This window comes from Oncorhynchus mykiss, chromosome 2 (genome assembly GCF_013265735.2).
Source record: "Oncorhynchus mykiss isolate Arlee chromosome 2, USDA_OmykA_1.1, whole genome shotgun sequence".
NCBI lineage: Eukaryota > Metazoa > Chordata > Actinopteri > Salmoniformes > Salmonidae > Oncorhynchus > Oncorhynchus mykiss.
In genome coordinates, this window is record NC_048566.1 from 64156616 (window position 1) to 64169122 (window position 12507).

The following is a 12507-nucleotide window of genomic DNA, read 5'->3' on the forward strand; positions in this document are numbered from 1 at the left end:
GCTGTGGCATGATCTCAAGAGAACAGTTCACACCAGACATCCCAAGAATATTGCTGAACTGAAACAGTTTTGTATAGAGGAATGGTCCAAAATTCCTCCTGACTGTTGTGCAGGTCTGATGCCCAACTACAGAAAACATTTGGTTGAAGTTATTGCTGCCAAAGGAGGGTCAACCAGTTATTAAATCCAAGGGTTCACATACTTTTTCTTTCCACTGTATGTGTAGGGTACAAGATGAGGTGGTCATTCAACAATCACAGTAAACACTATTATTGCACACAGTGTGTCCATGCAACTTATTATGCAACTTGTTACTCCTGAACTTATTGTGGCTTGCCATAACAAAGGGGTTGAATACTTTTATTTAACCTTTAACTAGGCAAGTCAGATAAGAACAAATTCTTGTATAGAATGACGGCCTACCCCAGCCAAAACATCCCCTAACCCAGATGACCCTGGGCCAATTGTGCACCACCCTAACCCGGGACTCCCAATCCCAGCCGGTTATGATACAGCCTGGAATCGAACCAGGGTCTGTAGTGACGCCTCTAATACTGAGATGCAGTGCCTTATAGACCGCTGCGCTACTCGGGAGCCCAACTCATATGACATTATGGGGTATTGTGGGTAGACCAGTGACAGAAATCTATATTTAATCCATTTTAAATTAAGGCTGTAACACAACAAAATATGGAAAAAGCCAAAGGGTGTGAATACTTTCTGAAAGCACTGTAGGCTACTGCAGTCACAGACTGTTATTGTCACAGTGTTCCAGAGGAATAAAAACACCAACTGATCAAATATTTAGCTGCCAGTGACAGGGCACCGAGCTGGACATGGAATCAATCCAGGCATGAGATCAAATATTGAGCTTTGAAAAAAAAACAACCTTAGATTAATAAAGATATCAGGACTTAATTTAATCAATCTATAGCCGACATACAGCCTTCAGATAGCCGACCTACCACAGCTTCTCCTTTTCCATCCCACATACGATATAAACAACCCAATTCATTTACTTACTGTTGGGTCTATAACTGTGTGTCCTGTTTTGTGGTATTGCACATCAAGTGGTTGTTTGTCCACTCAAACAAATCCAGAACAACCATTACTGCCCTCCTTAGAGACCATAAAACAGATAACTTCCCTTTAACACAATCCCACATGGGCTGGATAGGAGAGAGAGAGCCCTGCTTCACTCCGCCTGGATATCTGAGTTCACACTGCAGCCCCGTCATCCATCACACCGCCAGCTGTGTTACACTCGCCACGGGAATTACCATGACAACAGCGCCAGGGTCCCCTGAGCTACAGCCCACGGTAACTACAAGACTTCCCAATAAATCAGACACAGGCGGACAGATGTGGCAACTCGCCCTCCTCTCTCTCTCTCTCTCTCTCTCACCTTCCCGTTCTCCCCCCTTCCATCTCTCTCTCCCTCCTTCCTCCCTCTCTCTATCCCTCCCTCCACTGAGAGATGGAAGGCAGCACTTCCAGCGCCTGGCTGAGGCTGCTTCAGAGACGGCTGACTGGCCGAGCTAAGCTACTGTCAGAGAGGCTTGTTAAATCATTTCCCCAGTCATTTATGGCAAGGATAAGAGACTTCAATCATCCTAAGTAACCAAGCAATTTCCTTTGCCCATTTCATTTGTTTGCCTCCTCTCTCTCGCGCTCGCTCTCTCTCTCACACACACACAAACACCTGGACCGTTTTAATCTTTCATTCAAAGCAAATGGATGTTTCGAATGAGTTTACTTTATGAAAAGAACACCTTTTTTTTTATTTTTTTTGCTTTTCATTGTCAGAATACAGTACTAATGTTGTTACGTAAAGATCAACATTTGGTGAAAGCGGGGGTTACCTATTCATGTTGCAGTGTGGATGAACATCTTCACTATTTACAATTGATCTTGCACATTAAATATTCTGAGAAAGATAATGTGGTAGAGAATGTCCGAGCAAAATGCATAAAAAAAACAATTCGCTCTAAAACAACAACATGCCTATGTAGAAAGCGCTACTATCTCAGATAGTGGCACATTCCCCTCTGGCTCAATGCTCTGCTACACACATCAATATTACATTTACAACCCATCAGTCTCAGCACAGCTGCAGTCTGCTGGTTCATGTCTTAAATGCACTGCTGTAAACCACATTAAAATCATAAGGGCATTGTTCAGTCCTGGCACTGGTACAATCCTCTGGTATTTAGTGTGAAAGGCCAGCATCTGAGGGCAACTAATAGAGGGAGGTCTGAACTGAGCTGTTTCTGTATATTAAATAGAGGATACAATGAGGAGGCATAGGGTTATATACATCATATTTCACAGAGGCGCGCACACACACACACTTAAACCCACACGCTCAAGCAAACTCTGACACTTGGCCACCAGTAGCACCACACACAGAACAATCTTACCCATAATGCACCACTGTAACAACATGTGACAGGAACCAGGTGCCATCCCGGAGACTACTGCTACAGCCAAGGATCAGGATCAGGCCGGAGGAGCAGTGTTTCAAAGGCGAGGGCGCTTTGCTTTAACAACAGAACAACCACAGGCACCACTCACACCAGGTCATTAGTGTTAACTTGGATTTTAACTTGAATTTTTTTTAAATCCTAAATTGTCAAAGTCTAACAACAACAAGAAACTGGGTCTCCCATTTCAGTCTTTTCTCAAGCGGTTTATACTGTTCTGATTGGCGGTGTGAGCTGGAAAATCCACCACGATGACTCATATCAAAGAAGCCCTGTTCCCAAAGTACTGAATGAAAGATGAATGATCTTGGTTTGACACAGTAAAAGGTACTTCCATGGTCGGTGGGATAGGCTTACTCCTGATAGGATGACTGGACTAATCCTAAACCAGGACCATTACTCTGCTCAATTTACAACGCTAAACATTCCCTGGGAACGCAAGCCTTGGAAAACGCACAGGAAACAAAGTGGCAGACATTATGTTAATCTGAAACTGGTGCGGCACAACAAAGAATGAGAAGCGGCTTCTATTTGCATTATCGTGATGAAAAGGTGCCTTGTTTTACGATGAAAGCTGGAAGCATTAAATACTGAGTGCTGTGCTGGATCAGGGAAGACGGGGAACAGGTATGCTGGATGTACTGTACAACTACTGGTCACCCTGAAGAAGCACAGTGATGCCAAAATGTTGGTGTTTTTTTTACCCTATAAATGACTGGGAGGTTATACATATGGAGTGTTTACTCTCTTTGATTTTATAGTTTACAGTTTATTATCCCTTAGTCAGCACCTCACCACTAAATCATTTTATCTGGGTGTGCGCCAGCTCATGCTTTTTATTGCCTACTGGTTAACAACACAGACGATGCAGAATAGCAAATCTAATACAACCTCACATGGGCAGATAAAACCAATTCCCCATGTCCTCGTTTTAATTTTAAAAAAGGTACAGAGGCGGCCAAGATCTCACTGAATGACCAGAAGACATGCCACTCAATGGGAGAGCACATAGCCTTGAGTGGCTGGGTGAAAGAGCATAGGTTGTCCATGTGTCTGGGAGGTAGTCTTAACCCGCATAGTCTGTCACGAACCATCCATCACCTTGCGCCGTGTGCAGCGTGGCTGGCTGTGCTATCGGAGAATAAAAACCCAAACACCCTCTGCTCTCCCCACCTCCTCTCATTCCGCTAGATAGCAGCCGACGTTATTGCTAACACAACAAAAGCCGCGAATATTTGGAATGGGAACAAAGTATTGTGTCACAAATGGATTCATGTATGAGTGGGTTCCGGTTAAGTCCCATATAGTCCTCTGTGAAGAAGCCATATCGCCAGTGGGAGGTGGTGTAATTCACCGTAAAATGAGTGGTTGTGATATCCTGATTTTTCTAGGCCATCATAATGATAAATGATGCAGCGGAATGTGTCAGCAAGCAAAACCATGTCTGTTTTCCATTTAGTTACAAATTGATACGTAGCTAGCTAATATCAGCATGAGTAATGCCATCTATTATGCAAGAAAGACAAGGAGCTTCATTTGGAAAAAGGAAATACCAGTGCTCAGATAAAGAGCTTGGCATTTACTGTACAAAGACTCATTACTATATAACACTTTTGTCCTATTTATTCTTCATAAATAAGATATTACTGTACATGTAGTGAAGTAGGTGTGCCTGGCTACACATCATGTGCCTGTGTTAATGATACATCATGGATGATATCTCTTCACACAAAGTCACCGTGGGCATCAGTGGCTCTTCTCTGTGCTCTGCTCGTCACTGATTTTTAGGATTACATAACAGCATTGCAAATTTGTTGTGCTGAACGCCCCTTTGTCCCTCGCCATTGCTCTTCATTTTCAATTTCTATCTCTCCCTGCTTCTCTCTATCGCACACTCACTCAATCCCACACATACACCATCTGTTCCCTCTGCACTCTGTGCTCTGTGCTGCTCTGCTCTGTGGCCTGTGAAGTGCATTAGTCCTACCTGGCTCCAGCTCTAAAAAGAGAGAGCCCAGCAAGCACATTTGGTTCCTTGGAAGTTGTGGGAGCGTATGTTTTTGGTTTCACATTGGTTGTGGGAACGAAGCCATGTGTTTCCTGACCAGTAAAACATTCTGATAACAGGAGTGAACATTTCACCTGTTCTGGGAACGTTTGTTTTTAGGTTGCAGGGGGTTTCTCAGAACAAGTTTTCCTGGGAGGTTTAATTAACGGTCTGATAATTACAATTATAGGTTATTTGAAGGTAGTTAAACAACATTCTGAGAACATTCTCTAAATGTTGTGAAAGTTTTGTTATGGTTATTATTGAACAATTACTTAACACTAAAAACAACATTTTAAGGCTATTTGGAGGTTTTTGGATATCTTCCTTAATAAAACGTTCACTGAATGTTTCAATAAGACTTTTAATAACACTGCTAGCTAAGTTTGGGTTACAACGCTGTTCCTTTTTGTCTAATCAAACAGACCCCATTTCAAAGGAAACAAGCACTCAATAATATTAGGTGTGGCCAATTAGTGGTCGTGGCCATCACACATGAACACACTTTCCAAGATAGAGTTTTGTTGACACTGAGAACAGAACGTTTATGTTTTTAAATAATATTCTGAGAACGTTCTCTGAAGGTTACTAAAGTTTTCTTGTGGTTTTTATGGAACGTTTTCTTCATGTTCTAACAACAGAATTTAAGAGCTAATTTATGTTATTGTGAAGAATTCAAATTTTTAGAACATTCCCAGAACTAAATTTTAAAAAAGAGAGCCATACCCAGCTAACACACAACATTCTGAGAACCATATGTTTCTTAGAGGTTGGTGAGAGTGTGGTTGTCCTATGGTTATTTTGTATACAACCTTCCCATAACATTTCCTACAGGTTTTCTTGTGGTTTTATTTCAATTAATGTTCTCAAATTGTTCAGAAAACTTTAAGAAACAACGTTCTTCTGTGGGAATTTCAGTACAATGTTTTCCTCATGGTTCTATTTAAAGCCATGTTATCAGAACATTCAGAGAATGTTAAGAAATTAAGAAATAACGTTCTTCTGTGAGAATGTCTATACTTTTCTGCATGGTTCAATGTAAAGTTATGTTCTCAGTACATTAAGACAACGTTCCACAACAACCACAAGAAATCATTAGTAACAGTCCCAAAAAAATTAATCTAAGAATGTTATTTATAAAAATATGCGTTCCGTTCTCAGCATCAACAAAACTATCTCTATCCTCTATCTTGTTAAGTGTGTTCAGGTGTGGTGACACCCACTAACTGGCCACACCTGATCTTAATGAGTGCTTGTTCCTTTGAAATAGGGTCTGTTTGAATAGACTAAAATGAACAGCTTTGTATGAGTTTAAAAAAACAAGGCATACTAGCTCCATCCTGGGAGTGCACTGGACTAATCCCATGGATAGAGAGCAGAAGATCATAGGTTTAAATCACACTGACCCCGTGCCACAACAAGAACAGAAATGTGTTTGCATGATTAATGCCTAATCAAATGAATTTCCATGTGTCCTATCGGTGCTTGAAGTTCAAAACTGTTGACCTTATTTTTTTTCTCCCCTTAATCAGTAGTTTGTCTTGTCCCATCACTGCAACTCCTGTATGGACTCGGTCAAGAGCCATGCATCCTCTGAAACACGACCCTGCCAAGCCACACTGCTTGCTTAATTTGGAAGTCAGCCACACCAATGTGTCAGAGGAAACACCGTACAACTGTGTCAACGTACATACGCTGGCCCGCATGCGCGATGTGACAAGGACATCCCGGCCAACCGGCCAAACCCTCCCCTAATCCGGACGACACTGGGCCAATTGTGAGTCACCTCATGGGTCTCCCGGTCACAGCCGGCTTTGACACAGCCCAGGATTGAACCCAGATCTGTAGTGACGCCTCAAACACTGCAGTGCCTTAGATCACTGCGCCACTTGAGAGGCCCCTAGCTAGCAGTATTATTAAAAGTCTTATTGCAACATGTTCTCAGAATGTTATGTGCTAGCTGGGTATCCCACACCATTCCTAGAACATTGTGGTAAGGTTGTATGCAAAATAACTATAGGACAACCACGCTCTCACCAAGCTCTAAAAAATATATGGTTCTCAGAACATTATGTGCTAGCTGGGTTTGAAAGGATTATAATAGAGACATGAGGTTTGGACCACAGGAGGTTGGAGGCACCTTAATTGTGGAGGACGGGCTCATTGTAATTGGCTGAAACTGAATCAATGGAATAGTATCGAACCCATTCTATTCACTCCATTCTAGCCCTTATTATGAGCCGTCCTAACCTCAGCAAACTCCTGTGGTTTGGACCATTGGCTTTCTCAGAGGATTATCTACACAATTAACATATTATCTTACCCATTGGTCAAAATATTCGTTTTTGATTGGACATATGGTTCTCAGAACGTTATGTGCTAGCTGGGAAAGGAGCAGACAGTCTACTTTGCTTTCTGTTCTTTCTGTATACCCTGAAGCCCTGGGCTTTAAGTGTAGAGCGCTGACCTGAATACACTGCCCTCAGAGGAAAGCCACGCTGAGTACCGATTGAAGACCACGTGACAAGATTCCTAGCAATTATGAAAGATCAACAGAACTGTAGGGCTGTAAAAGCATTAAAAGATGCCTGCTTTTGTGTAGGAGTAAAAAAGCTAAGTGGATTCAAACTCTCACATTTAGTTCATATGAAAATTAACAGTGGAGGCATCCAGGTATAAAAAAAATAAGTAATTCAGAGGATAATTCAATAGATTAAGGCTTGGAAGATGTGGAAGGACAGAGCAGCTATCAGAAATATACCCATTCATTAGCATAGAGGAAGCATAATGGGAATTTTCCCTTTCCCGACTTAAGTGAAGACTGCAATTCTATATTTACAGAGCAGCAGCACATGGAATAGTCATGGTCCCCTCGGATTCTATTTATGCTCTGTGGAGACAGTCAGAGACCGGAGAGACTGTAGAAAGATCATCCACACTGTGACCCCACTAATTATAGGCATTAACATCTCATCTGAGGAAGAAGGCCCGGCCAATGTCCCGGGTTAAGTGAGCGGGAAATGGAAGGAGTGAGTTACAGGAAGTCATCTGAGCCCTTTCACAGGGTAAACAGAGGAAGTGCCAAGGAAGGGTCACAGTCAGTGGCAGGTCTGTGATATGCAAAGGAGGTAGGTGGGTGGCAGGGAGGTGAGAAGGGAGAAGTGGAGGGGGGAGGTGTATGTAGTCTGAAAAGGGAGGAGAGAGGTAACGGAGTGCTGCTGTACTGTGTGGCTCAGTTGGCAAAGCATGGCACGTGCAATGCCAGGGTTGTGGGTTTGATTCCCATGGGGGAGCAGTACAAAAATGTATGCATTCACAACTGTAACTTGCACTGGATAAGAGCGTTGGCTAAATGACAAAAATGTAAAGTGTAAAAAACATGTGGAAGGGGTGGAGGTATAGGTGGCATGGGAGTGAGGAGATAGGGGGTGGTGTGGGAGTGAGACAGAATGTGTGAGGTGACAGAAGAATGGAGGTGTTGAGGCTGATCAAATGCAGTAGAAGAGGACAGGACGATGGAGGAGCTGAGGCTGATCAAATGCAGTAGAAGAGGACAGGAGGAGTTGAAGCTGATCAAATGCAGTAGAAGAGAACAGGAGGATGAAGGAGTTGAGTCTGATCAAATGCAGTAGAAGGTAGAGAAGTGGTGGTATAATGTGTGTCAGTGTTTAGGATAGCAGGTGTTTCTTTCCCACATCACAAAAACATCTCATGAGAATGGATGGACTTTTCAGTTGTGTTTGTAGTAGGGCTGACCCCATTTAGTTGACTGGACGATTGTTTGATCTATAGGCTGTTGGTCGACCAAGATTGTTTTAGTCGATCAGTGGCAAATATATATTTTTTAAATGTTATGACACATGATTCACTCCTGTCTCAGTGGACTAATCCATTGCGGAGGCTACAGGGATGGCACACCAGTATCACCAGTAGTACATTTACTGTTAAATACCATCATTTCTCATCTACAATGTTTGTTTGGTTACGGTCATTTCTGTTAATGCATTCAATATATTATTACAGTCTTACCGTTGTCATTGTAGGTGTGGACACGTTGTTTGCAGAGCCCACAACCTAGGCTACACTTGTGAGAAAACATTTGTCAATTTATCCATTGTCTTTTGGTTGGAGTGCTCCTGTCAATGTTTAGTAAGGACACGCATAGAAGGGGGCCTAGTCTACCTGGCTTGCACGCAAATGTAGACCTATAAATGTACCTATTTGGGGATCTGATACCATGTCTGATTGTCATTACTCACCACCACTGTGGAGCTTCTCAAAGTCATGTTTTCTTCGCCTCAAACAGCAAGTAAACAAAGTCTGTTTTTACATCCATTGAGAATGACAATAGTTCCTCAAAGTAGCCTATTTGAAACATATTTCCAGCTCTCTCTCTCTTTAGATAGAGACTCAGCATGAAAAGGGGGGAAATGTCATGCTCTGATCCGGTGGAACCGTCATAAAATAAAGGTCTACCTGATTACTTCTTATCCCTTGCGCAAATAGTTTACGGAAACTCTGAGGGCCCAGAATATTTTATACAATGTTGCAAGTTAGCTGTAGCCAATGTGATGTTTGGATATTTAATTTTTTTTATCAGGATATTTTTTTACCTGCGAGCTGCAAATGTTTTTATTTTGGATATTTTTACATATTGGCAAAGGCAATAGAAGTGACATTTAGATTTGTATAATTTTCCTTTAGATATAATTTTGATTAACCACATGACATTGATTTCAAGATATGAAGACTTTATTATAAATCAAATGAAACTGTTCCACAAAAATGTGCATATTACAAAATGTGCAATCGTCAGTAGATGAATCAGATCAGTAGAAATAGTAGGATAACGTGGCACTCCAAATGGAAAAGGTTTCCGACCGCTGGTGTGGCCTATTACCGGCAACTTCAGGAGCTTAATGGCAGAATCAAACATAGGGCGTGTCTATATATGGAAAAATACACGTTTTCAAATTTCAACCAATCTATTGGTCGAAAGAACAGACAACTCTCAGTCGACCAAGATTTTGTTATTAGTCTGGGACAGCCCTAGTTTGTAGGGCTGCATTCTTCATTAAGGCGCGCATGACTTACCAAAGAGCCTGCGGTGGAATATGAACTTCCCGGCAAACATTCCAGTGACAATGGCCATCAGCCACGACATGACTTTCAGGACGCTCCATCCTCCGCCAGGGTACTTGTTCACTATGAAGGAGAAGCAGTTTCCCACCACGATCATGTGAGCCTCCGTCTGGCTGTGGGAGACAGGGTCCTCGGCGAAGATGAGGAAGTTGCAGAAGGTGACGAGATAGGCCACGAACAGACGGGACCATGGGTGCTGGAAATAATAGCGGAAGCAGGGATCTATATCCATCTTGAAGGACCCCAAGCCACAGTCCACCTGAAGAGGGAGAGAAGGTCATTGCCTGAGTGAAATCCACAGTGGATTACAATGGAAACGTTTCTGAGATTATAGAGGAAATAACAGAGAAATCTGTCCAGATTGGTATTATTCTAAATTCAGACTACTCAGAATATTCCGTACTGTGATCATCATACCAAGAGCAGGACAGACAAGCAGTCCGTCATCCAGACTGAGTTTATCTGAGAAAAACGTCAGGGAGAGGACCTAACTCCCATCTATCAGTCTGCTCAACAGTGCAGCCTCAGAGCTTCGTCATGGTCGTCTACTCCTCAAAATGGTGTCCATTTGCATTTATTTTAGATTTCTCTTCTAATCCATTCATTTGCCAGGGATTCCCTTTGATTTCAGAGGTTCTCCAGAGACCCTTCCCTCAATCAATTAGATCATGTAAAAATACAGTGTCACACAAGGAAGTCTCTTGGAGCTCACATTAAGTGCTTAGTTGCACATCCCTCAGATTTAGCACCATCATGCTGATATTTTGGTTCCACTGCCGGGCAGTGCTTGGGTCAGTTCCCAGCAGGACAGTAAACCCTCTGTATTTATAAATCTGTCGCCTATTATTCATTCCAGGACTCCACCTCATCACTTACTCACCCACTAACCCACCCCTTGACTGCCTTGCCTTTTCCGGGCGCTCCCAAATCTGTCCTCTTCTGCCTCCGACCCCGTTTCCTCAAATATCCACACTGGGAATGTGTATGATCATGTAAGGCCCCAGATTAAGAGCAGTGTCAAACTGGGCTATGTGGATATTACATTTCACCTGCATCATGTTTGTCTTGCTGTAATGTGCTACCTTAGGTGCTGTTGGTGTTATATGGCTCAGCTCACAGTGGATGGTCTTTTAATCAGAAGAGGCAGAGGGAAGCATCCCTCTATCAATCATTAAGACTGAGATATGATTCATCATCTATGTGATGATGTAGATTGCTCACTGAATAAATCAAATAAATCTACACCCCTTCCACGCAGCATGTTTTTCTTATAGACCACCTTAAGAAATATGCTTGCTGCTGTACTGACCAATAAGAAGGACGTACATAAAAAACTACAGGAAATTCAGTACACGAGATCCATAACTGAAGTGTCCCCTTCTCTCCCTCGTTCTAGCTATTTCTGGTTCTCATGTGAGCTCAATCATTAAGTCGATGAACACATGCATCTCCACATCGTCACAACAACAACGATGCTGTGGTGTGTCTGCTAATGTAACGGCAGATCTAGTCCATCTCAGATAACACTAGATCCCTATGCTTTAGCAACTCCGAATGGAATTATCTGATTACACAACTGAAACCTAACCCTTGCACAATAATGGTGTGCGCAAGCCATCTACATATAGATTTCATGAGAAAGCATCCCCTGTACTTTGATATGGATAGTCTACATGCACGCCACGCACACGTACGCCACGCACTTACCCGTTCCACGCTGCTTTGCGTTTCCCTCTCAATCGGTATTGTAAGGACGAGAAGCCCCGCTCGGCTCTCTCTCCTGCCTCATCAAGCCCTGCGAGCCGACAGCGGCGCTCTAATCGTCGTAACTACGAGAGGGGTAAACACGGCTGGCTCGGCTGTGGCGGGATTATCCATGCGACCTGTTGTTGCTAAAACAGAGGCACCCCCCAAATCCTCTGCCATTGTGCTGGCTGTCCATGCAGCGGCGGGGCATGGCAGCGAGGCGCTGCTTTGTCAGCACTGGTCTCTGTCTGTGGTGATGACGCTGGAGAGGCGCGCTGTGGATATATGCTTCTATCCGAACGACGGGCGCAAACCATCAGTGCGTTGCAATGTAACAAACACATTGAGCTTCCACTGGTGGCAGGGTGATTTCCCTAATGCGATATTTATTTATTTCCTTATGAAATCTGTATTTATATCCGGAGGGGAGGGGATGAAATCAGCAGACAGGAAGCATTTGAAAAAAAGTATCTTGGTACTGTACCATTCCAGATGTTGTGTTAAGCAGGCTTTCACAGCTATGTCCTCACATCACCGAAAGAGGAAAAATATTTCCTAGGTTTACACTAGGACGCAACTTGAATTAATCAAAACATCAATAGCACAACAAAAGGCAAATATTTGCAATAGCCTATTGGAGTAAAACACAATTATATTGAATATTGCATAATGCTTTTTAATCCCAAAGGCAACTTTAGGCTAAACAATTGAACCCATCTGCATATTACAGTCCCCTGCCAAGGCTTTAGGATGAGCTAACTGAGCCTACAAAAAAAATATGGAAATCACAGATGTGGGCCTGTAACAAAGTTCTTAGTCATTGCAATGTGTGATACATCTTCATATAGCCTACATCTAATTGAATTGAATGTAGTTTATAGTTCAAGTTATTGTCCACTGACAATAAATAGCCTACTGATACAGATTATAGGCCAAATGTGTAGACTCGTATCTACAGCTACTAGGATACAATGTAACAAATGTGACATGCCCCTCAAGCTAGACTGTAGCATATAGCCTATAAAATAACTAGCTCCTCCGTTCCAGAGTGTATAGAAAACGATCCGACTTCTTGAATCATGAGGTAAA

At 42.7% G+C, this 12507-nt stretch overlaps 1 protein-coding gene across 3 annotated transcripts in view; it reads right to left on the reverse strand.

Moving 5' to 3' along the window:
- tmem117 (transmembrane protein 117) overlaps positions 1 to 12507 on the reverse strand; it is a 68165-nt gene that overhangs the window by 54560 nt on the left and 1098 nt on the right. The window contains exons 1-2 of one of the 3 annotated variants that reach the window (XM_021568010.2): positions 10090 to 11129; positions 9625 to 9931 (exon numbers count right to left, since the gene is read on the reverse strand). In XM_021568010.2, the coding sequence (XP_021423685.2) occupies positions 9625 to 9931; positions 10090 to 10119 (337 nt within the window). In that variant the 5' untranslated portion in view covers positions 10120 to 11129. Of the gene's footprint in view, positions 1 to 9624; positions 9932 to 10089; positions 11130 to 11379; positions 11846 to 12507 lie in introns of those variants that run through there. The other 2 variants (XM_021568019.2, XM_036952899.1) reach the window with 2 other exon arrangements.